The sequence below is a fragment of the Mytilus edulis genome, chromosome 10 (genome assembly GCF_963676685.1).
Source record: "Mytilus edulis chromosome 10, xbMytEdul2.2, whole genome shotgun sequence".
Taxonomy (NCBI): domain Eukaryota; kingdom Metazoa; phylum Mollusca; class Bivalvia; order Mytilida; family Mytilidae; genus Mytilus; species Mytilus edulis.
Window position 1 is genome coordinate 10914045 of NC_092353.1, and position 26086 is coordinate 10940130.

The 26086-nt window shown below is 30.5% G+C and overlaps 1 protein-coding gene across 2 annotated transcripts in view; it reads right to left on the bottom strand.

Moving 5' to 3' along the window:
- LOC139493395 (tyrosine-protein phosphatase Lar-like) overlaps nucleotides 1-26086 on the bottom strand; it is a 61464-nt gene that overhangs the window by 25352 nt on the left and 10026 nt on the right. The window contains exons 1-5 of one of the 2 annotated variants that reach the window (XR_011656992.1): nucleotides 11020-11135; nucleotides 10394-10448; nucleotides 8131-8415; nucleotides 1143-1436; nucleotides 430-666 (exon numbers count right to left, since the gene is read on the bottom strand). Coding sequence is in view for 1 of the 2 variants with exons in the window: in XM_071281770.1 (XP_071137871.1) it covers nucleotides 430-666; nucleotides 1143-1299 (394 nt within the window). In the remaining variant the exon portion in view is untranslated. Of the gene's footprint in view, nucleotides 1-429; nucleotides 667-1142; nucleotides 1437-8130; nucleotides 8416-10393; nucleotides 10449-11019; nucleotides 11136-26086 lie in introns of those variants that run through there. The other variant, XM_071281770.1, reaches the window with a different exon arrangement.

The following is a 26086-nucleotide window of genomic DNA, read 5'->3' on the forward strand; positions in this document are numbered from 1 at the left end:
TAAAACAAATGCTTTATTTTAACACCTTGCATTTTCTTGATTGGACTATTTTCTACAGCAATTTTTTTTAAAAGTTTTTGAACAGTTTGGCTTGATAAAACAAATTACAATTTGGTCAGAAATCTGAATAAACTGCAATTTGAGGAGAGCACACCTTACAGTAAAATCACAGTAACAAAAACATAGTTTTATCAACAAAGTTTTCCATTTCTTCAACTGATATATTTTTGTGCTTTTTGTGTTGTTTTAATATCGTCTTAACAAGGTTATAATGAAACTCTTTGATACATGTAAATAGCTGTTGCCTAAGTATCCCAATGGTTAGTTTTTGGTTGGTCTGAGATAAATGTATGACTGAAGCAAAGCGCTATTGATGAGATAAATCAAGAAGAAAAAAAATTCCATAGTGCAAAAATCAGTACTACTTACAAGTTTCATTCACATGAACAAAGTACTGCCGAGATATTGTATAATTCCAATTCTTTACATTCAACACACAACAATCTCCAGGAATAGTTCCATTCACAGACAATGAAGGCTTGTTCAAAGAAAACACCTGTGACAGGTAGTTACAGGAAACATTTACATGGTATTTATCACTGAAGTTGACCCAGAAGATTGTAAATGATGATTCACCATATATGACTGTGTAGAAGTTGGGATCCACTGAAACAAGAAAAACAAAAGTTTAGTAGATCGATCTATTGAAGTCTCATAGTTTTCCTGATTTTCATTTAAAAAATGCTGCATTTAAAGTGTTCCCTCTACTTAAAAAATACCTTTATGTTGTTCCATGGTTCTGAATTAAAATATTTAAAAAAAAAAATACACATAATTATCCATTACAGTTAATATTTATTTTAATTCAAAAATAATAAACCTTGTTGTTGGAGACAGTTTTAATACAAAACCACAAAAAAACATTAAAATTGCAATTTGAATCCCTCCCTAGACATTTCTAAGTTGGTCATGTGTGTACAGAAATACACTTTATGATACTATTAGTAAAACTCAAAGAGAACATTAGAAGCTGTCATGCTATTATGTTTTTGTTAAGACTTTTGGAAAACTGCTTTATTCATAACATTTGTTGGATATTGGCACTTCCCCTTTTCTGATTTGATTTATATGTCAATACTTACACGGTGTCTGAGTACACACATTGGTAAAAGATCGAGAATTATGACTTATTTCTGAGAAAGAAACAGTATAAACATCAATGTTATAACAACTCTGTGGTACCAGTCCTGTAATTTCTGTCTTTGTTTGAGTAACACCAAGAGCCCTGGTCACTGTCATTGACAACTTTCTTTCATTGATTTTATAATCAATTCTAAAACTATCAAAATATCCATCTGCAGGATGTTCAATCAACAGGGGTATGGAAGTAATCGTAGTATTCCAAATACGTGTTCCTGAACCAGGTGTTCTTGGCTCTGAAAAAAATTCCGGTTATGATTTTGACATTTTTTAAAAACATATTTAATTATTCTCATTTGAATTCGATCAAATTGTGGAAAAAAGTAAATAGATCTATAGGCAGGTCCCACTTTATTTTGGATTATAAAAATATTATTGTTATCCTTTTAAAGTTCGTATAGTGAATTGGTTTGAGTACGTGAAATTCTACTGGCTTCTGAGAGAGAAAAAAATGAATTGAGAATTTAAAAAATAATGCTTATGTGCATATAATTTTGATGGGCCGTCAATTCCAATTGAGTATAGAAAGAGCAAGAATTTAGCCACTTTGGAATCTTTCATGTTTTAATCCGACAAAAAAATCGTATGCAAAACTAGATTGGAAGGTATCTACACAGTGATTTTGATGAAAATTAAATAATAAGTATAAATAACATATACAACTTATAAATAACTTATTTTAACCGTTTGAAAACATAAGGACCATGCACATTTAAGGGATAAATTAATACATAATTAGAATCTGAATTAACGTTTTTACAAGGTAAATGATAATTTCATATCATGCTACTTCATGTTAAACTTCAGATTTTGATTGTCTAATACGAGGGATATGCTTTACTCTAGTCCATTACTCAGTGGGAGACAATTGTTTAACTGTTTATCTCCCATGCAGAACAATCACAAAGCGATAAATTAAAGGACAATGAATTGAATTTAGATCCATAATTAAAAGAAAATGTTCAAGTTCTACATTTTGGGCGCAAAACAATTCAATAGATTGTCAAAATATGAATTACATCTTGCTTCCTTTTTAGTTGTTTTTCTAATAACTGTATAGCGTGTTCATGTTTTTATAGTAAAGTACTTTCAATTTGTTCAGACAATAAAGATAAAATATTTAGTATAATAAATTAAATAACACGCAGCCGAGAGGGTAATATAGCGGATTAGTACCCTCCGAACAGACCTTGTCATCATAGGATTTGCTCTAGTTGACAATATTTTTCAAAGGGTGCCAATTTGCTCTATCACCCTCTCAACTATGTTTTATTCACACACTGTTTATCTGGTCTTAAAATTTTTATAAGTTGTCTTGAATAGAAGATATACTTTCTATGAAATGTACATTAACTGGTGCAGTATAGGGGAACACATTTAGGTTTTTCATACTGATGTGTTTTGATCTTCAAATTATTACAAAATAACATTGTTCCTACAATCTTCTAAGACTTAATAAATAGGAAGGCTCTATGACTTTCAATTAAAGATTTATTCTTTTTATCCTTCTCTGACTTGTCTTCGGAAAATACAAATTATCGAGTCTGAAATCTGAAGAATGAGTGCACCCATTTCAAATTAAACAACAATAACGTATGACCATCCACCGATATGTTTTAGTGATAATTCGATTCTGGTTATGTTCAATGCCTATACGTTAGACAAAATGATGCAAATAAAATATATGCTTGCTTATATTCTAATTACAAAATTAGTCAAAGGACATCAACAATTAAAGAAATCCAAAATAAAGATGAAGAAGTTTCCAGTATTGAATTCTAATTAAAGTTAAATTTCTGATATCAAATATGTTATTGTCTCATTTTTTTCACACCTGAAGACTGTTATGCGTACTATATAAAACATCCTATATAGAAAAAAGGGAATAGCTAGAAGAGTTGAGCAAGCAATCCAAAAACCATCTATTCCAAATTGAACAAGAATTTAGTTTGTTCATTTAATGGATAGTTAACAAAATTTCTTTACTGAACATCTTTAGTATGTGTATAAACATTACTCTAAAAAAGTATGCAAAACTGAATTAATAAAAGAAAAGAGTTGCAATATCCCCCGAGTTACACAAATTTAATGTGGCAACTGGCAAAAAATCCCAAAACAGAGTCCTTTTTTTATATAAATATCGTAGAGAAATGAAACCCCAGGTAGCTGCACAGAGCTAATGTACTGCAATTTTGGATACACTAGTAATTTATATTTTCAAAGGGCATGACATTACTCTTTGTAAAGGCGTATAACTCTTTTAAAATTGTTGATTGGCACTGTTTATCGAACTTCTCAAAGACATTGCTGATACAAACCTATAATATTTGTTTCATAAAAATCTGACAAATGAAAGCCTTACTGTTTTGGATTTTGTCTGTGCATGTCATGTACAAATATTTCAGATATTTTCCATTAATTAATATGCATATATTTTATTACTAATTTGCTTAAAATCATCAAATGTAAATAGATAAATGGAGAGAGAAACTGAAGTAACATTACACACATCCACACAATTAGGTCCATAAAAAAAGTTAAGGCACAATTGTTACAGAGATATCCTTTGTATTATACTGTTGAAAGGAATCAGTTAACATGACATTTTATGTTACATGATCGAAGCAATTTTAATCTGTTAACCTGTAGAATCTGAAATACTAGAAAAGAACTGCCAAACCGTGTATACCCCAACAAAAAACCAAGGTTACCCAAATGGGGGAGAATTTGTTGGTAGGTGTGGGAACAATTTCGGCTGGACGATATACAGGTTTGACAAGCCAGAATATATTAAAAAAACAAGAACACACGGATGAGACATGTCGAGAGATGCAAATAAGTCGTACTTACCGTTTTCTTTAAAGGGAAATTCCGCGATTTTTTACTTATCATCTTAATATGTTCGTCTTAACATAAAAAACACAATCACAAAGTTTTATATTTATATTCCTTCTAATAACGGAGAAAATCAAGTATTTGTAACTTTTTTGCTTGACCTACGAGAGTGGGTTGTGACGTTTTAGCCCGATTTGTTGAATCATGGGAAAAAATAAAATCTGTTAAAATCTTAATTTCTTATCACAATACTACGTAATTAAAAGCGCACAGATGATCGTTGGTCGTAGTTAATAACCACAATATCAAAATAAACGTGCGTGTACCGTTTTGTATAATTGAATTAAACTTCCTATATAATTATATAAATATAAATATTTTAGAATTAATTTCAAAAATTATTGTTCGGATTTTTTCATAAAATATCTGTTGAACATTTTTACTGATCTTGAACTGAAAATATTTTACGTTTTATTTACCGTTATGGCTTTGATAACCATTTCAATGAAAAATATGTGTGGAAAGAGTGTGTATATTATTTTGTAGAGTCATTGTATATTTCTCGATTTGCGTAGAATTGGTTTGAACTTTACCTTGCAGCAATTTAGCCTCAGGTGTACACAGGTGTGAATTCAAGTGTACACAGCTGTGAATGTTGTCATTTCGAATGAATTAACAGAAAGGGTATAGCGAGTTTAATACACCGATGACAATAGAGAAATAATAATTTAATTGTATGAATTTATTGAAAATTTTTAATTTCGGAAGTGTATGCAACATAAACATGGAACAATTTCCGATAATTTCCGATAATGTTCTTTGCAATTAGCATACAATTAAGATATTAAGTTGAAACAACCTTAAAAGGCTATGTATCGCAAATCTTTCGCAATTTTAAAGTGATTAATTGAAAAAAAATACAACAGTGCAACTAGCATGATTTTTTTTTCTTTTTAACATTTAGTTCTTACTTATTTAAATTAAGCTGACAATCACTAACTAAATTATTTGTGAAAAGAATGCTAATAAATTATCGTTTATTTCATTAATGGATATACATATATTATAAATCTTATCTAATACATTATTTTGTTTGAGGATTTTTTTTTTAAAGTTTGTTTTATATTCTATGCATGATAATTGCGTGCAATGTTAAACAGGATAGCGGTCAATTATCCAAATTAGTAGTACAGTAGTTGAAATAAAAGGCATATCTTAGTAATGTATAACTGCTATTGACGATTTTATATAGATTAATTCGTCCCAACCTTGTTGTTCTTGAAGCAATCTTTACTTGTATACTTGTAAGTTTTCTGACGTATAAGTGCCATTGAGGATGAGTTCCAGAGGTTCTCTCTACCAGAAAAAAGCAGACTAGTAGCGTTTCGTTAATATGATTGTTGGGACAGACGAGGCCAACCACTTGTATACAGATAACCAGAATTACCATATAAGCTTATGTTGTCAACACCATCAGAGAAGAGTTCCCATCGTCGAATGTGGTACATGAAGGCTTCCAAGAATGTACAAGTGGCATATCTGACTCTAAACAGTTTGTAAACGGACTAAACAGTGACATATAGACATCGACCGCTAATTGTTCTTGATATTTGAAACTGCATGCATATATACGTTTTTGAGAGTGATTATTTATCTTGTGTCTGACGAAAACTAAATGCCTGCATGGTTATATCGTTCGTTTTGGTTTGGTGAGTGTTCTCTCAAAAAAGTATATATTTCACAAATATATACCATGAAGAAGCTCTGAAGGTATATACTACTCCCATTTTGTTTGGGTGTAAAAACATCGATGTTTACAGCAAAACTTAATGAATAAAATGATGATGGTAGAAAGAAATATGAGCGTCATGTTGCAAATATTACATGATCTCAGACCATGCCTAGTTGTCAATCTGTATTCCAATACAACCATATTGAGTAGCTAGTATTACAGGGTTCTTATGTCGTTTTACTTTAAAATGTATGAAAGGTTCACTCTCTCTCTCTATATATATATATATCGTAACGGTATGTAACAATAATCAAACGTCTATAGGCAATAACTAAGCGGGTATGAAGATGTTTTATACAGTTTACACAATCATAAATAAAGAAACACAGCAACACTACGATATAACAAATGGAAAACTTAATTATTTTTAAGTAATAACCATGCTGCTATGCAGACATCAAGTAAAGTGCACGTGAATATCAATTAGGAACACGATGTGTGATTTTGTATAACTAAAAATATCAAAGCGAGCAATAACTTTGTCATGCAAACATTTGTTTCCCAATGTGCCTCTCTTTTTATATCCGCTTCTTTGCAATAACTAGCTCCTATTTTCGTCGATCATTCTCTTTATTTTTTCTCTATTCGGTTATATATTGTTTTCAATATGCCACTCTATTTACACTTCTTAATTTTAGTGCAATGATTAATTCCCGTGTCATCCTAATCCTTATAAAGATATAGGGGACATAAGACAAAAAAAAAGGGACAGACATAGAAGGGATTCTCAGCTTATCTTCAAGTGACTATAAGTGTTGCATTACTGTATATCTGTATCTTTGTCAATCGACAAAAGCTTGTATTTGCATGAAGATTTTTTTTTTCACAAAAAGGCTCCATAATCATGACAAAACATTATCTATTTCTCAAAAATTTCAAAGATCATGTTTATGATTTTTTTTTAAACTTATTATCGGACACAAATATGTGGTTTTCAATAAATGTTACCTGTGCACACCGGGTACATCAATAAAGAGACCATGCATGAACCTGTATTGTTTAATTGTGTTTTACGAATTTTAGTCGACAGGATGTCACTGGAATACACAGGGACATGTATCGAATATACATCCTTCGAATACCTAGCTGAATTTGTCACTCTGACGTTACATCTAACAAAAATTCTGACATACCTTTTGTCAATTCGGGAGGAAGCCAAAATATATTTAATAAGATAACGAAATAAAATTTAAAAAGGAAACAAAACCTATACATTTTTCACCGAATATACCAGATAGGGTCACACATTTTACTGTAAAGTGTCTTTACAAATGACCGTTCTGAATTGATTCCGTATATCATTCAAAGACTAGTTAAAAAAACCAACTCTTTTAATAAAGAAATTGAAATGTCCGATATTTCGATATTTACATTTCTATAACCTGTCATTGGAAATATTATATTACATTTGTATATCAACATATTATGTCCAAGCTAAAGCTCTTCCTAACATCGCTCCTTGTCAATAGCCGTTGAATAACATTATTAAAAAAAAATGTTATTTATAATAGTACAACTTTATTAATTTGAAAAATTACCTTGTCTATATACGGAAATATTCTTGATATAAATCAATGTACTTTAAATAAAAGAGGCATACTTATGAATCTTTTGTATATCATTGATTGTTACAAGAACACTGCATTAATTTTGTCTTTCTTATAATTGAAACTTTTCTAATCAAATCTTATCAAATCTATATATGTGTTTATCAACGAGATCTTATCATATAAGGATTTGATAACTATAGCTATCAGCACTGCTAGGATATTTTGTTATTAAAAGAATATAATTACCAATCTCTCTCGAAAGAAGGTTGTTCAAAATGGTCGTCACACACCAACTTAGCTTGCTATAGATGAAACTTTTTGCTATTAATTTAAGGCTGCACAACCATGCAATGCATGTCTTTCTTGTGTTGTGGGATCGGGAAAACTATGTACACTTTTGTCACAACCTTGTTTGAAAGAACAACCCTACACTTTGCAAGACATTTTAACACTGTATGACGTCTACGGCAATACCCGATTGATTGATGATAACGCACGGTCGGTATTCCCCGAATCTGTTTGTTCTTTGTGGTTTATAGATATCACCAGAAGTCACGTGACATTTTATATCGGACATGCCGACAAGATGGCGATTTCCAAGAACTGATAATTAATTTCAAAAATCGATTTTGATCTCTTTACATACAGAATTAAACTTTTTTATTGATGAACATGTGGTTTATTATGCTTCAAGAACAAAATATCAATTTTTCATTTTTTGCGAAGTTTCCCTTTAAGAAAAACAACACTTACTTGTGCAAGCCCTTTGATCAAATGGACCATTCCATCTACCATTTTGTGTTTGAAAATTAATCTGGAAATTGTAACAGAATCCTATCTCTAACCCTTTGACTTTGATGGATTCATCTATATGATGACCTCTTCTCACAGCTTTTTCTTCTGTTCTAGTTGTATTTTCTAATGTTTTATATAGCCATTGCAACACTGTGAACTTTTCTCCCGTTGTTGAGAAAACTCTTACTTGTAGCTTAATGACATTAAGTTTTGTACTTGTGATTGTTACATTGAAAGAAAAACCTAAAAACAAAACTATATTAAACAAGTCACAGTGGTTGCCTTTTTTAAACTGTACACATCTATATCGTATTTGCGCTTTAAATGTTGTTAAAATAATATTTACATGAACAAATGAAGAATTGCCTTTACTTATATGTATACGGAAGTCATATCAAGTAAGTTAATTTGGGTTAAAGGCACGGTGGGCCTTTAGTCATGCATTAATTTTTTTTATTAAGCTGATGTATGTTCAGAAACCCCTCGCATGCTATTGGTTGAGCAACTACATGTAATGATCATGGAGCAAAGTTTCGTTATCAAGTACAAAATTTAATAGGCTTTGCTCCATAATCTTAATCAAAATACAAAAGAGATTTTATTTTTCCGAAACACAAAATAAACTTAAATTTTATTTATCCAGTGAATGTGACGCCTTGCAAATTTCCCATTTGCACAAGTAAGTCTGTATTCAGAGACGCGTTCGAGGTGTTAACACATTAATGTTTGTCCTATTGTTATGACGAACATTAAACCTTTCCTAGATGCATCAGATTGTCTGTACTCTTTGTATATTTTCTGGTTGAAACAGGGCCATCTTTTTTAATTTCTTTTGATGAACCTTAGCTAATCTAAAATGCATTAACAAGTGCATTTTTAGCTAGGAAACTACCAATAGATACAAGAAGATGTGGTATGCTATGCATCAGAATGTCTAGCCTCATAGTAGATTTTTTGGGTCAAACACGGCCTTATTTTTCAAATCCTTTTCATGAACCTTAATTAATCTAAACAATTTGAAACTACTAATGAGTGTTTATCAATGATACAATTTATAACAAAGTACAACAAAAAGAATACAGATAAGATGCATAAGGAAGAAACTATAAATGCAATACATGCATCTCAGGTACCCCCAGTTCTACGGTTAAGTAGGGAAGGTAGATCTGCTATACTGTAACTCATTTCTGCTGGTAAGGTATATGTAGGGATAGAAGATCTGCTATACTGTGACTTATCTCTACTAGAAAGGTATATGTAGGGAAGTAAGATATGCTTAACATTGCTCATCGATAATGGTAACATATATGCTTTGCTTGTCTTTAATAACTGTATTGAGATGTCAACTTATTATACATCTCACTATTTTTTTTTTTTTTTTTTTTTTTTTTTTTTTAGATTAATCAAGTAATTTTTTATTGCTTTACTTGAGGTGTTCATGCTGGGTTCTGGTGATAAAATAACGACATTGTCAGATATATTTATGGCATTCATCGGAAACGCTCGAAGTCGAGAATTTTAAATTGTTTGAAAGTGATGAAGAGCCAGATAACAAAAAGGGCATTACATAATAGCCAGATCCATGTAGGTTTTGTACGGACAATTTAAGACAGTTTTGTGCAAGCCCTTTGATCAACTATTTACTAAGTATGTGATAAACGTGAACTGTTAGTGAACCAGCAGCGGTATCGACGAATGCTTGTAAAAATCGAAAGCCAATTACGAATTCCATGCGACCGAAAAAATGTCCTGTATAAACATTTATCAGAATCTCTTAAAGCCAAGAAACTTACAGCCAATGCTCTGTAAGAACAGAAACAGATTGAGATATATCTAATTATCTAGGAACTAAATCTAAGACTTTGTCTGAAGGAGTTGAAACCTTGAGTTCTGAGTAATTTGTAACCGGACAATTGAAAAAAAGATTTGTTGTAAATCACGAGAGTATTGAAGCACTGAATACCTATCTATTGATAACATCGGATCTGAGAGTCGCAATTTAATAGATAAAAAAAACCCGCATTAATAAAAGGTCAGTGATAAACAGATCTTAGTACATATACGTTTTAATTCCGTCTATGTCTATATCCATGTACCTCAGAATGATTATTGGTCATCAAAACCTTGTGAGTATGAAATTGATAGGATACCTATAACCATTGCCTTACAATATTAATTCGTACTGTATCATAGAATTAAAAGTTATATTTTAAAACCTCACCTCTGTCCAGGGATTTATTTTTTAGAGCTTCAGCTTTTATACCTGATATCAAAATCTGAAAAACAAAAACAACATTTACAATAATATTAAACAAGAAATATAACAAATTTATTTTACAGTTGTTCTTTTTCGTTTGTCTTTGTATATCTGTTTTTCGATAGAAGTCGTCTTTGAATTTTTGTTGATGTTTTATGTTGTACTATGTAATAGTTTGGCTGTTCTATAACAATTTAAATGATTATGATTTCTCGACCAGGATCCTGCAAATAGCGTAGAAGTTTTTATTCTTGAAAACAAGAAGTGAAATGACACCAATCTTGAATGTTACCCTTAACTGAATGCCCTCTAGTGTAGCTAAATTAGATTTGACTCCTATTTGTACATGTACAGTGCTATATTTAATTATCAAATAAATCCAATAATGTCCACACGATTCCATCATTCTTTACTCTTTTGAGAAAAATGATTTTGGGTTGGTGAATGACACTGTCTCGTCTGCTTAACGTAAATTATCATTTTGATTATCAGCCATTTGATTGTTTTTTAATAAACTTGATTATTGAAAGCATTAAAGAATACACATGTTAGAAGTAATATACATATTAAGAGTAAAACCGTATACTTACAGTTAAGAAATATATTCCAAGTAGATGTTTTAACATTTTGAATACAGCCTTAATAATACCATTATATAATACTAGCAAGCTATTAAAATCAAATGCAAAAGTATTGTAGAGCGACATAAAACAGGAATAAGGAAGGTTAGAAAAACATTATGCATTGAAGTGCTGGATTTCCCATAATACTTTAGTATTTCAAGTGTATCGAAAAATTCATTACAACTCTACAAATCAATACCTTCGAACTTGATAAAAGAGGGACGAAAGATACCAGAGGGACATTCAAACTGATCAATCGAAAATAAACCGACAACACCATGGCTAAAAATAAACCGACAACGCCTTGGCTAAAAATAAACCGACAACGCCTTGGCTAAAAATAAACCGACAACGCCTTGGCTAAAAATAAACCGACAACGCCTTGGCTAAAAATAAAAAAAGACAAACAATAGTACACATGACACAACATAGAAAACTGTAAAATAAGCAACACGAACCCTACAAGAAATTAAGAGTGATCTCAGGTGCTCCAGAAGGGTAAGCAGATGTGATAACAAATCCAATAAATAGTTTAATTCGGTAGGTCACATTCATGAAAGGGAGAAGGGGATTGTAGTTACGACGTAAGGAACATATCCAATTTAGTTATTATAAACCGAATATTGAGGATGTTTCTACCATCACTGGTGGTAACCGGATGGTCGTAACTTAAAGTTACGACCATCTGAATATGGGAGACAACTCTGTGGATAAGTTTTTTTCCCGATTTTCGTGCAGTAAAAGGTTCATTTGAGTCAAACCGCTTGTCTCATATACATTTATTGTGACTGCGTTGTTATTGAAACCAAATTTGACACATAAAATCATTCCAATTTTCGTAGATTAGTCATTCAAAAATTCGAGCATGATGGTCGTAATGTCAAATATAGTATTTTTGATGATGGCTGTAACCGATACAAGATGGTTGTAACTTTGAAAGATGACCGTAGCTCAAGTATTTAGACGATCTTTTATCAAATTATTTTAAAAAGTACTGTGCACATAACCATGTGAATAAACTCGGTTGTTATATAAAGTTTTCTAAAACAATATTATTTAATTTGTTACTCTGATAATGGCATGCCGAAATTAAGTTAAAGAATTATCAAACATACATTTTTCATTAAACTTCATTAAGGAGTAACAGTGACAACTAATCAACTCGCATTAAGCCAAATATTATGTTAGGGTTGAGTATTAATATAATCTTACCGTATGTTAAGGCATCACATTATTGAATACTCATGTATTCCCTCATATTTGATTTTAGATTTTTTTCTTATTTAAGACTTTTTATTACCCGCAATCATGTCGGCAGATGAAATTATTGAACGTACAATTTTGAACAATCATCCTTTATTTTTAATCAGCTTTTGCAGTTTTTATCAACCAGTGGCTTTTAAGTATTCGGCTTTTGATAGTTTATGATTAATGAAATCTACAAATGCGCTTCGGAGTCCTGGTGTTTTAACGATTTGTTTTTATTTTTTATCGATTGCATGGTACGGAATAAAAACTTAATCCATGATGTCGCAAATGAACATTGTGTCATAGAATCTACCGAGTTTCGAAAGAGTAGCAAAATGTGTTGCTCTTTTGGTAACACCAAGTAAATGTTTACAAAATCTAATGTGGAGTCTTTCTGAAAGAAGCGTCGGATAAGCCTGATCTGTAGTTGTATTTATAGATTTTTTTTTTGAAAGGGTTGAAATAGTCCAAATTTTAGAAATATATAAGAGAATAGGTTTAATTGTATTCTCAATTACATGAAGACTCTTTTTTAAACTTGCATTCAGTGACGGGAAGTCCTTGCGTAGCTTATGGTAGGCTTTTAACGCCTTACTATAAGTATATGTTCCTTTCGTCGTAATTACAATCCCCCTCCCTTTCATGAATATGACATACCGAATTAGACTATTTACCGGATGTGTTATCACATAAGCAACACGACGGGTGCCACATGTGGAGCAGGATCTGCTTACCCTTCTGGAGCACCTGAGATCACCCCCAGTTTTTTGGTGGGGTTCGTGTTGTTTATTCTTTAGTTTTCTATGTTGTGTCATGTGTGCTGTTGTTTGTTTGTCTTTTTTCATTTTTATCCATGGCGTTGTCAGTTTGTTTTAGATTTACGAGTTTGACTGTCCCTTTGGTATCTTTCGTCCTTCTTTTACTAAAAAATTCTCTCTGAGTGAAGGAAAAATATCCAGATGCACTAAAAGTTTGTCCTGAATATTTGCAATGTTGAGCACAATCAATAAGTATGTTATTAGAATAAAAAGCATGTTTGCTATGTCTGCCTGGATCAGGGAAACTTTTAAAACAATCAGGAAGTTCATTGATGACAATTTTGACTCAAATTGTCTCTCTGTTTCACTCCAACTTTAGTTCGAAAGAGATCTGTTACCCTATTCTTTTTGAATGATTTTTATATGACAAGAACACAAATCAAACCTGAACATCTATTTTTGTTCAAGTGCAGAACCTTCAATAGTTGTCCTTTAATTATTATCTTTTCATTTCTTTCAGATATCTGGACACAAAAACATCCAGAGTATTTCCACCTATTCCAAACTAAATTCAAAGAAACATCATGAAATTTCGAGGTTTGATTTGTGTTCTTGTCATATAAAAATCATTCAGAAAGTCAACCCCCCACAAAGTTATAGGGCACATTCCAAATCTATATCATTAGAGACATGTAAATATTATAGTTTATGAATTATATTGTATAAAATGTCTCTGATATCATAAAGGAAACTAGAAGCATGTAGGTGAGTGTGTTTTGTCGTTCGAGATTTGTCATATCATTTTTTTTTGTAAATTGTTTTTAATATAAATAAGGCCATAATTTTTCAATTGAATCTTTGTATATTTTTTATGTCTGGACCATTTTTAAATAATGGTAGGCTGTATGGTTTTGATTCTTCTCATCATTGGAGGCTGTACGATTGACTATATATAGATTCTTACATTGATACCAGTGAATTATGGGATTTATCCAATCGAATAGTTAAATTATTGAATTTTAAAGTCGGAGCCTTAGATTGCTATCTCGTTGATATCATACCACATCTCTTTATAATTTTTTTTATCCTGCTAACTATTGTGCAAGTATTAAAGTATTAAATGGGTACACAGATACATATTTGCAATATTTACAACATGTAGAAATAAAGTCTTCTGTTTGTGTTGCCAGCTTCCAAAAGGACCATGTTGATCAAGCAGTAATATGGATATTTTTTGTGGGCAACAGTATATTTTGGGGTTCTCACGGTCCCCGTTTCGTTTCAATTTATTTGTATTCAGAAGCGATGAATTGAATTCAATCAATTAAGGCTCAAGTACTTGTCAGAAACATTCAGGTTAAAAACAATATCTGCACATGTATTTATACTTTGCTGCGAAACGATGGAAAAGTTTAACCATCCTTGCTTTTTGTTTGTTTTTAAAATGGTATAAATAAATTTTATATTTACCAACAATGTACATGATGTACAAGTGTGTTGTATATATTTCATGTATTTATGTTACTGAATTTTATTGTATATTGATGTGTAGAAATATTAACTAACTTCAAATTATTTTTAATACATATTTAAGAAATATTTCTTAGATAATAAAAGGAAAAAAGGGTGTTCCTGTCTGGTATGTCATATTGTGCTGCGCGTTTTATTTACATGCCAGTACATATGATTTGCTCTTTTGGAGCACTTGCTTTCATCAGAATTTTAACAAGCTTTACATTGTACATCAGAGAATTTGCAGTTCTAAGTACAATGTACATGTATTATATCGTATCATAGACATATATATTTAGTATTAACCTGTTTAATGTGATTATGCTCAAATCCTGCGTCGTCAAGTTTTTGTAGCATAAATCTTCTTGCAGAATGGTTTGTAAGGCGTCTATTGCCTGAGTCATTTTCACTTTCATCATTGTCATCGTCTTCTTTACTTTGAATTATCCCTATTATACATGTATGAACAAAAACAATTAAAAATTTGAAACAAATACATGTTCTATACATGTACTTAAAATAGTTGTTTTATTCATTACCTTAACCTTTTTGTTGATATTTTTAACTGATTGTTTTTGAAATTAAAAAGTTAACAGACTTTATATGATATCCTGCTTCTGTTTGGCTGAGAATAAATTTTTGCTTTTTAAAATGTGATAACTGTTTTATTAATATATAACAGTGCTTTAATCATGTTAATTTATTTAAATTTTATTTAACAGTCTGATACATGTAATAAATAAAATGAATATCTAAAGTCTAAAATGTGCAGATATATGTAGATTATTTGTCAATATAGTGTGTGAACTCATTTTTGTATTGGTGAAAATTCAATACATGTATTATAAAGTTCATTTTTTTTTATCTATTGTGACGTCACAAAAAAAGAAAACCATATAGAAAGTACACTTATTTTTACAGAATGTAAAATAAATATAGATTTTATCTGTGTGTTATGTCACAAAATATCATTTCATAAACAGATTTCACCAGATAATGTTGTTAATATATGTTAATAAATACATGTTTGATAATTCTTCACTCTCGACAGTTAAATTTTAAATATTTAAAACACTCGGCAAGCCTTATGTTTTAAGTTTTAAAATTTTACTGTCTTGAGTGAATAAATATTTTATCAAATTCAATGTAGTGGTGGATTTGATACATAATTTGTATGTAAAGTAGGTAAATTCAGTATAATACATGTACATGCAGTAATATGAAATAACCAGTTTGATACATGAATGCAAAGAAATTTACCTGCAGCAGTTGCCATCTTTTCATAAATTTTCCTAATTTGTTTATGCCTATGGATTGGCTCTTGTACCATATGCCAGTTTTCTCTCTATTTGTATTTTCTTGAATATAAAACGGATCAGTTGGATTTGAATACTTGAGCGGGCGTTTTGATTTATACAGTTTATATGCATGTACAGGACATTTCAACTGGTTTTCCTGATTTGCCCATGCCATTTGTGGGATGTCTCTCTGGTCTCTTAGACTTTTGCCTGTTCTGGTCTTTGTGTTTCTTTCATTCATTTGGAGATATTCTAGTCCTGACGAAGTGTCCCTTACAATTTTGACATCACCCCATGTCATTTGGTGGTGTTCTGTGACTCCCCTTAGACCAAAATATATAGTGTTAAAAAAAACCATACGGTGTGTAGAAGTGTTGTAGGATTGTCTTCTCCAATTTCTCCCGACTGAAATAGCTTCTCGATATCCTCATCACAAAGTGTCTCTGCCTTTTTATGACCGTTCCCTTTTCCCATTTTTTTAAGTTCCACTTGTTTTGCTGTCAGGACACCTTTGACTTTGGAAAACTCGGCACTTTTACTAATTTGGTAGCCATAGTTATGATGCCTTAAATATCTATCAAAACTGCAGAGCATACCTTTTAGGGATGCTGTTTCATATTGGTTTCCATCATCTTTTCGTACGGATATGAGGAATTGACATAAAATTTGGTTTAATTCATGGGGTGGGATTGAATATATTTCTCTTGTTTCCAATTTTGTAACTATGAATTGCTGTAATGATTGTATGTCACTTTGTGTCTTTCTAGCGGTATTCTTATTTTCCTGGTCAAGTACAAATGTGTCGATACTGTCTTCAGGAATGGTCACAAACTGTCTTTTTCTGGTTTTGGAAGACAGTTTAGGGAGGGTCAAATCTCTGTTAGATTCATGTATAGGTTCAGCTAAATAAATAAAATTACTATCACTGAACTCATCAGTGTGGCAAGGGTCTTTTGCTGGAGCCAAAGATGACATTTTCTGTTAAGTGTTAGTTTTTGTTATTATTTCTGGTTCAATGTTTTGAACACTGTCTACTAAAATATCAAAACGATATCTGGCCTCTGTGATAACTTTCCCAGAATCAAGTTTAATTTCCCAAAGTGGGAAATCAAAATTTATAGTTTTTCTTAAAATTATCCCTTTAATCCCGCCTACAAGCTTTACTCTAGCCCGATATGCGGGTCATTGTTGATTTCTGAAGCCATGTTTGTTTTTATTGTTGAAGCAGACGATTTCGCGAGTTTGTTTATATTTTGCTATGTTGTTATTGATAAATTCCGAAAAATCCAAACGGAAAAGTAGTCCCGGCGGGTTGTGACCTTTAGCTTAAACAATCATCTGCTGAGATCACCGGCAACCGTTGATTAAATTTTTTTATACAACGGGTGCAGAAAGGTATAAATTCACGAAGAATTAGAGAAAAAACATATATGTTGCTGTGAGAAGGCTAAAATAAACTGCACACTAACATTACATAGTGTAATGCTAATTAAGTTGCTTAAGTGTAAATTATTCTAATAATGGAAGCCAGGGGTCCCAGTAGAGGTTGGCAATGTGAAGAAGCTTTGTTTTAAACAATATATTCTTTTCTAGTATTAGATTTTCTTTTAGATAGTTTTTCAGCCCTGCAAAATTTACTTGATTTTCACACAGTTTTGTTCTATAGATAAAGAATTTTGATAAAAGTATTATTAAGTTTTTTATTAGACAAAATTAAGTTTAAAGAAATTTATAATATTATAATCAGGTCAAATAAAGAGCTCCCAGTTGGTTTTTGCTCATGGAAAAAACAACTTTCAGGCGAAAATGTCATATATTTCATTAAGAAAAATCTATCTTTTACCTTTCTTTTTTTAAAAGATAATAGATTAAAAATGTTTAGATGGAAACTACTGCATACTATTTTAGCTATTAACCATAATCTGTATCGCTGGAAGGTAATTAATAGTGAAAACTGTGAGCTTTGTTTCAAATCTGATAGCTATAATCATTTTTTCTTTGAATGCACATGGGTAAAAAATTATTGGAAATTATTATACCAAATATTTATGGATCTTAATATTGGTCAACATGTTTTTTATCTGCAAAATCTTGTAACAGGGTACAAAATTGAAGATGTGGAATATTATGTACTTAATCATATTATAACAATTGTTTGCTTTGTGATTTATAAATGCTTTTATTTATCAGAAAAGAGAACCAAATATGTGAATATGATGTCAGTCCTAAAAAACGAAATTGATACACAAATTTTATATCATCCAGAAAATTCCTTTTTGAGAAAACTTCAAAGAAAAATTTTAGAAATTTGATTCTCTGTCTGTCTTGTTTACATTTGATTGACCTAGATTTTTGAGAATCACAAAAATTTCATTGAAATAAAAAGAAGGAAAATTTCTAAACAAAATTGCTCTTTAATTTTTTGTTTGAATATCAGATATATTATATTATTCAATGTTAAGTGTATTTGAATGCTAAGATACAATACTTAAAAATAATCATAATTCGATTATACTGACCTCTTGATCGATCTGATCGAAACCATGCTCTCTCACTGTCGATTAATCAGAAACTAAAAGCTAAACAAAAAACGGTCAAAATTCCGTTTTCTTTTCATTGTTTTAAGTAAAGTAATGCACACATGTTGTAGACAGCTATTACTCTGTAAATTGTAACTAACACGCAATACTATGTAGAATTATAAAAAGTTTGCCAATGAAATCCCCTGGTTTTATTGGTAATTAACCATACAGGGCAGAACCTTAGTGCCATTGTTGTAACATTAAGGGGATTTGTTAACAACTATTATAGTGAAATAAAGTATCTGAAGTTGAAAAAAAAAAAAAAAAAAGTTTTTTATTTTATTATTTTCTGTTTTTCCTAAATTTCCGAATAAAATTATATCCATGTTAAATGGAATAATTATTTGTGTTTGGTTATAAATCCAGTCCATGAGTCTTATCCACAGATCTGCTGTTTTATGGCATGTCCAAAATATGTGTTCAATATCTTCAGTAACTTCATTGCAGAAAGTACATTTGTCGCTTTGTTTTATTTTTATCTTAAATAAAAATTTATTTATATTGGAACCAGTGGAGTTTTGAGCTTTTTGTGGAATAAAAAGACTTATAATGCACAGTTTTCCAATCAAAATTTTTGTTGAGTGTTAAGGACCATTTTTCTTCACATCTAAGTTTAGTACTGCTTTTTTCAAATAAAACATTATACATATCTTTCGATCCTTTTCTTGATAAAAAAAATATTCTTATATTATTCGGCATAATTGGTCCTAGTGTTTTATAACAGTTGTTTATGGATATATAGTTTTTTGAAAGCCTTTTTATATGATTTTATTGATGAAATGACCCCATTATAACTTATAAGTAAAAAAGTTTGACTTAATTTTATAAATGTTTTGGAGTTGTTGAAAAGTCATTAGTTTTCCCTCATCGTTTAATAAATCATTTATCAAAAAGATCCCTTTATCTATCAAGTCTTTATAGAAAATGGATGTTGTTCCTATTTTTATGTTTTCATTATTCCAGAGCGAATCTGATAAAAACTCCTCTTCATTTTTTGGTATGAATTTATTTTGTAAATCTATCCAAGCTTTAAAAACTTCTTCCCAAAAAGGGTTTTTACATCTTTTTGTTGGGCCTAAATAAACTAGGTTTTCAATACTAATTTTTCAGTACTTTCTAATATCTTATTTAGTTTTGGGTTGTTTTTCAACAACCGTCTTATCCAAGTTAGTTTCAATCCTTTTATATATTTGTCAATATCTATCATTTTCAGCCCTCCTAATTTGTGTTCAGAACATAATATTTCTCTTTTTATCTTGTCAGCTTTGTTTTCCCAAATAAATGAATAAATTTTGTCAGTTAGTTGTTTTAAATTATTTTTGCATAGTGCTTGTAATGTTAAAAACAGATGGTTCAATTTTGAAATAATTAGTGTCTTAATGATAGTTATTTTTCCAACTGGTGTTAATGTTTGTTTAGACCAAATTTTTATTATATTTTCAATTTCTTTAATTCTTGGACCATAATTCAACAGTTCCAGTTCATGCAAATTAACAGAAAAGTGTATTCCTAGTAATGTAAACCTACTGGAACCCCATTCCAATCCCCATTTTACACACATTGTGTCTTGACTATATTTTTCTTTTGCCTATCCACACCACCTTTGTTTTGTCCAAGTTCATATGGAGACCCGACATTTCAGCATATATTTGGAGTAAGCGAAGAGATGCATCTAGAGATTTAGGTGTACCGTCAAGTATTATTGATGTGTCATCGTATTGGGAGATAAGATATTCTGTGTCATCAATTTTAATTCCTTTATTTTTTTTGTTCTTTCTGATTAAAATTCCTAGAATTTCAGCACATAAAAGAAAAATATAAGGTGATAAAGGATCCCCTTGTCTACAGCCTCTTTGAATCTGAAAGAAATCTGATAAAACAGTTTTGGGATACAGATGAGCTTATATTTGTGTAAAAGGTCTTTATTCAAAGTTTTATAGAGGGTCCAAAATTGAAAAAGTCTAATACTTCATTTATGAATTGCCATGATACCGAATCAAAAGCTTTTTCAAAATCTATGAGAAGGAGGAGACCTGGCAAATCATTTACCTCTGTATAGAACAAAATATCATATATGAAACGAGTGTCTTCTCCAATATATCTTCCAGGAATAAAACCTGTCTGATCATTGCTAATAATAATGGGTAGAACAGATTTGATACGCTCTGCTATACAACTTGATGCTAGTTTATATGTTGTATTTAAAAGACTTATTGGTCGCCAATTTTTCATAAACTGTCTAGGTTTATCACCTTTTGGTAAACAAGTAATAATACCCTGTTTTTGAGTTATTGATAATTCCCCCTTTTGTAGCCATAAATTATAGATCTGAAAACAAATTTTCCTACATCTGTCCAAAAGAATTTAAAGAATTCATTTGTAAAGCCATCTGACCCTGGACTTTTCTCATTTTTCATTCTACGCATAGCTGTTGTCAATTCATTATAAGTTATCTCCCCCTCTAAAGATTCTTTTAAAGTATCATTTAATTTTTAAATATCAGAATCAGGTATTTCACTATTAAGATTTACTTTACTCAAGCTTTCTGTTTTAGTATACAGTTTTTTATATTAATTTTTGGCCTCTTCTAATATTTTTTCTTGTTTAGAAATTGTCTCCCCTTTTTCGTTAACTAGTTTGGGGATGGTTTTTTTTATAAAATGTTTAGTTTCCATATTATAAAAAAAAAACTAGATGGCTTTTCCCCTTCTTCAATCCATTGCATTTTTTGACCTGATATAGTATCCCCAAATTTTTTCTTTCCTTATTATTCTAAGATCAGATTTATGGTGTTCAATTTGATTTAATATTTCCTCTGTTAAGATGCTTTACTCTAATTTCTGAATTTTTTCTGATAATATTTTTTCCTCTTTATCTCTTTCCTTCTTTTTATAAGATGCATAGGAAATAGTATTTCCTCTGATTTCTGTAAGTAAAATTTCTAAAAAAAAGTTGGTCATTCATTGTAAAGTGGATGTCTAAATCATTAATTTCTTCTAACGTTTCTCTATTATATACTAATGATGCATATTGGTCTTTTACTTTAAGTATAGTGTCTTTTATAGTTTTGGAGTATTCAATATCATGTAAAAGTGAGTTGTTAAATTTCCATAATCCTTTTCCAAGTATGAAATCATTTGGGGAGTGATCTGATCTATAGCTGTTGTGATTTTGTACATCAACTACGTTTTGATTAAGGTCTTGGGATATTAAAAAGAAGTCTAATCTTGCTTGTTTTAAGGGATTAGCTTTTCTCCATGTGAACCGTTTTAAATCTGGATTAATTTCCCTAAAGGGGTCTGTTAAATTATAAAGATCTTTTAAGTCTAGAACTTTCTCCTTAGCTTTTGGGTTATTAATATTTTGATAATTATATGTATCAAGACTTTGGTTTTGTACTAAATTATAGTCTCCAGTTATAACAACTGATGGATTGTTTAAAGTTTCTATCATTCCACTCAGTTTTATATAAAAATCTGGAGTATCTTTGTTTGGACCATATAAGGTTATTAGGGTCATTCTCTTTGCTTCGATTTCCATATCAATTCCTAACAAATTTCCTTGATCGTCTTTTTTTACTTTAGGTATTTTATACTCAAAGTTTGTTGTCAATAAAATTGCTACCCCTCTTTGATTTGTAGCAAATGAATTAAAAATGCACTCTCCTCCCCATAGATTTTTTATTGATATTTCATCATTTTCTGAAAAGTGTGTATCTTGTAAGCAATATATATTACAGTTTTTTGATTTAAGATAATCAAAAACATCTCTTCGCTTCTCTATTGAATTAAGACCTTGACAGTTGTATGAGAGAAATTTTATACTATTATTACTCATTTTCAAGTGATATTTCTATTCTAAAAAACAAAAATATGTATTTTGTTAAATGAATAAAAGAAAACCAAAAAAAAAAAAAAAAACCAATACAGCTGTGTACTTAAAGTGTGTGAATGTGAAAATATCTTTGAGATGTCTGATCTCACCTGCCATGTCTGAGAAGAATTCAAATTGTAACCAGAATACACCAACAATGCTGCAAAATATATTATAAATTACTGTGTGAATAACATGAAATAGAGAAAAAAGACATACAATTTGTAAAATGTAAAAATAGAAAGAAGAAAAAATGAGATCATATATAATCAAAAAGAGACAAAGCAAAAAAAATCAAGTAGTTAAAAACAAATTAAGTTGTTCAAAAAGTAACATATCCACTATTGTTCTATTTTCTTTTAAATAACAGAAATGATGTTCTCTATGTGTGATATCTTTATCATTAAAACTAGCTAGAGATGATTATCAACCTTACATCATAAATCAATATAATGATTTGTGAGCGTCATTGATTGATATGATAGTTAACTCAGTCATTTAAATATATATATATACATGTATATATTTTTCTTATATTAATTTATCCAAATATATATCCAAATACATTGTAATAAGGTTTGTTCGAAAAGTTAGAGATAGTGAAGAAAAACAATTTATTTCTTTTTTATATCAAAAATCAGTCAGCTATGTATGATTTATGTGTACAGAGATTTCACTCTTTTGCCCAGCTGTATAGGTTTTAGAGAGAAAGAAAGCTGGTACTTTATGCATTCAGGTTCATAGTTTGTTTACCCGGTACTTAATATTTCTTATCTTAAAACAGTATATAGTTTGATTTTGACCAGACTATAAATAGTGCATGTATATATATATATAGTCAAGAAACTTGCAAAGTAGTGGCTCTTGTTACATGCACATGTTAAACCTAAGTACAGCAAAATAGCACTAAATAGTTAAGTGAAAGCTAAACCTACAGCATAAGGAAGCATTAAATTATGTTAGAGCAATGAATAGCATTTCAAAAATCCTGTTAAAACTAATAATTCTAAAAGTATATTTTAGTACATTTGTACATACATGTACATGTATCAAGGAGGAACATGGTTGGTACATACAGTACTATGTAGTCTCAATTTTGATAAAAAGGTACAGATGCTGATGTAAAACATACTAGGCGTAGAAAATTTAAAGTTTGAGATATCAACAATTTAGTCCAAAGAATATATCCCTTTCAAAGTCCAAAACACTACAGGTTTAACACTTTGTGTTTGTTTGACCTACGGCGTGTTGTTGGGTTGTTGTCCCTGTAGTTCAAATCTCACAGGATTGGTCATTATGAAAGCACTAAATATTAAAATGCTAAAATATTAAGTTCTAAGTCTATTTCTTTACTCATCTATAGATAATTTTTACATAATTTTTTTTCCCTTTTTTAAAACATCTGTTTTTATAATGGACTCATTAAATAAGGCATTTTCTTCAGTATTCGGGTCTTCCAGTCCTGTATGTACCAAAGAAAGATGATAAGTAACACATGTATTTATGGTTTAAACTAAAGAAGAGAAAAAATTAAGCTTAAATAATAAGACTATGAACTAACATGCAGTCTATGTATATATACATTGTACTTTATGATTGCAACTTCAAACAAAAGCATAAATGAAAATAAAGCACACAAGCAAAAAACAATTGCACAAGTAAAAACAAATTCAAAGCAGCAATATACTTACTGACAAGCAAGTCCTACAAAAGAGTGAACAAATTTAATATTTAATAGTTGTATGATAAGTATTTCAGTCATAGAAACAACAGAGAAAAGTACAATGTACCATCGTGTAGCCTGTATTTACAGTTTCTAAAACTAGTCAAATAAATGTACTCGTATCATCTCACACAATTAATTATTTTGCGCGTGTTCCACACATCCTTTGAGTTGAGTCGTGTTTCTAGGACCAGGACTATGCCTCTTACTTTTATTCTGGTTTGTAATTTCTCGTCATTTCTTATTTTAAATGCAGCTTTTGCGAGATCATTTCGTGCCTCTTTCATTATGACAGGTAAATCATCAACTATTCTGATGTTTTTATTTGCAACTTTGTATGCATTTTTCATTATCACTTGTTTGTCTTCGTAATGCATAAATCTCACAATAATAGCATCTGGTCTTTTTTGGCCAACAACTGGGGCTCTTGATGGGATCCTGTGATCATTTGCAAGGGGGAAACTCTCTGCTTTGAACTTTTCTATTCCCAAATCTTTCACAAAGAAATTGTCTACAACTTGCCATATGTTTTCATCTTGTTTTTGTTTTATACCGTAAATGAGAATATTGTATTTACGCTCATGTTTCTTAAGAAAAAGTTGATTTTCTTTCAATGCGAAAAGTTTGTCGTCAAGGTTTTTCCAGACATTCCATTTTTTCCATTTCTAGAGTCTTGATGTGTGATTCTATGTGGCCTATACCTCTCTCTAGCTCGTTATGATCTGTTCTAAGCTTTTCCACCTCAGTTTGTTTAGTATTAAGATCTGACCTTACTTGCACCACATCTTACTTGACCTCAGTAATTAGATGTGTTAAGTTTTGTTCGACAGAGTCTAGCCTTGATGTAAAGAGTGTTACCTTTGAATCAATACCCATGACAAGAGACTTAAGATCGGCAATAGCTTCTAAAGTTGCCATATTATAGTGTAGTAAACTGACAAGTCCCGATGTAAACAATCAATGTTCTCACATCTGACGTTGATTATGTAATCATATAATTAAAAATATTTACACATTATTCTGAATTAAAGCAGACGTAATTTTTAAGTAGTCAACTGTTTACATTGTTTTTTCCCGACAAATTACTTTTTCCTAGTGGACATATTACTTTTTTCTTTAGCTATTAAATTTCGTGGGTGTCGCCATGACAGGGGCAGATAATGCCCTATTCTTTAACTATATCCCATAGCTTAAGTGTTATCCCTGTGTGAATGACAGCATCTAAGCCTTTTGGAAATCAACAAAGCAGGCACGCACTCTACCTTCTTTTGTATTACAAAACAATAGTGTTTAGAATGAACATGTGGTCAGATGGTCATGTTTTTGTTTTGGTAAACCCAATTTGGCTATCATCAATGATATAATATTTATCTAAGAATTTACAAAGACGTGTATCGAGTATCTTATTAAAAAGCTTCCCAAATGAATCAGTTATTGTAATTCCTCGATAGTTATTAAGATCGGGTGCATTGTTCATTGTTGTTCCTTTATGAATTGGGTCCAGGGTATTTTCAATAAGAAAGACAAAGATATATAGCGGATAGCATGGTACCAATAGGCGTATTCAGAAATTTTTTTTATAACAATGGATAGTAGTTATACATGAACTTCGACATTGCACCTTATAATCAGCTTGACTATCAAATGACAATACGACTTTTTAAAATCCAGGCTAAGAATAAGGTGCATGTTTTTTAATTCGAGTACGGACCTGCGAATTCGCGGGTATGGTCCAGTCTCAATAACGACCCCCATAACATTATTTTGATTCATTACTTCTGCTTTTCCGACTTGAAGAATCAAATTAAATTGTAAATTTTTCTTTTAAATTCTTCTTAGTAGGTATAATAGTTTTTAAAAAGTTTATCTTTTCAATAGATGCAAAATCTAAAGAAAACAAACCAGGAAACTGTTATTTCATGTAATGTCAAATTTGTTAAAGATTTACTAACATCAATTGATAATAGCTTTATTGAAAAGGTGAATTTACAATTTTGCAAATTAATTTTAGGTTTAAGTAAAAAAAACAGTAAACATTGC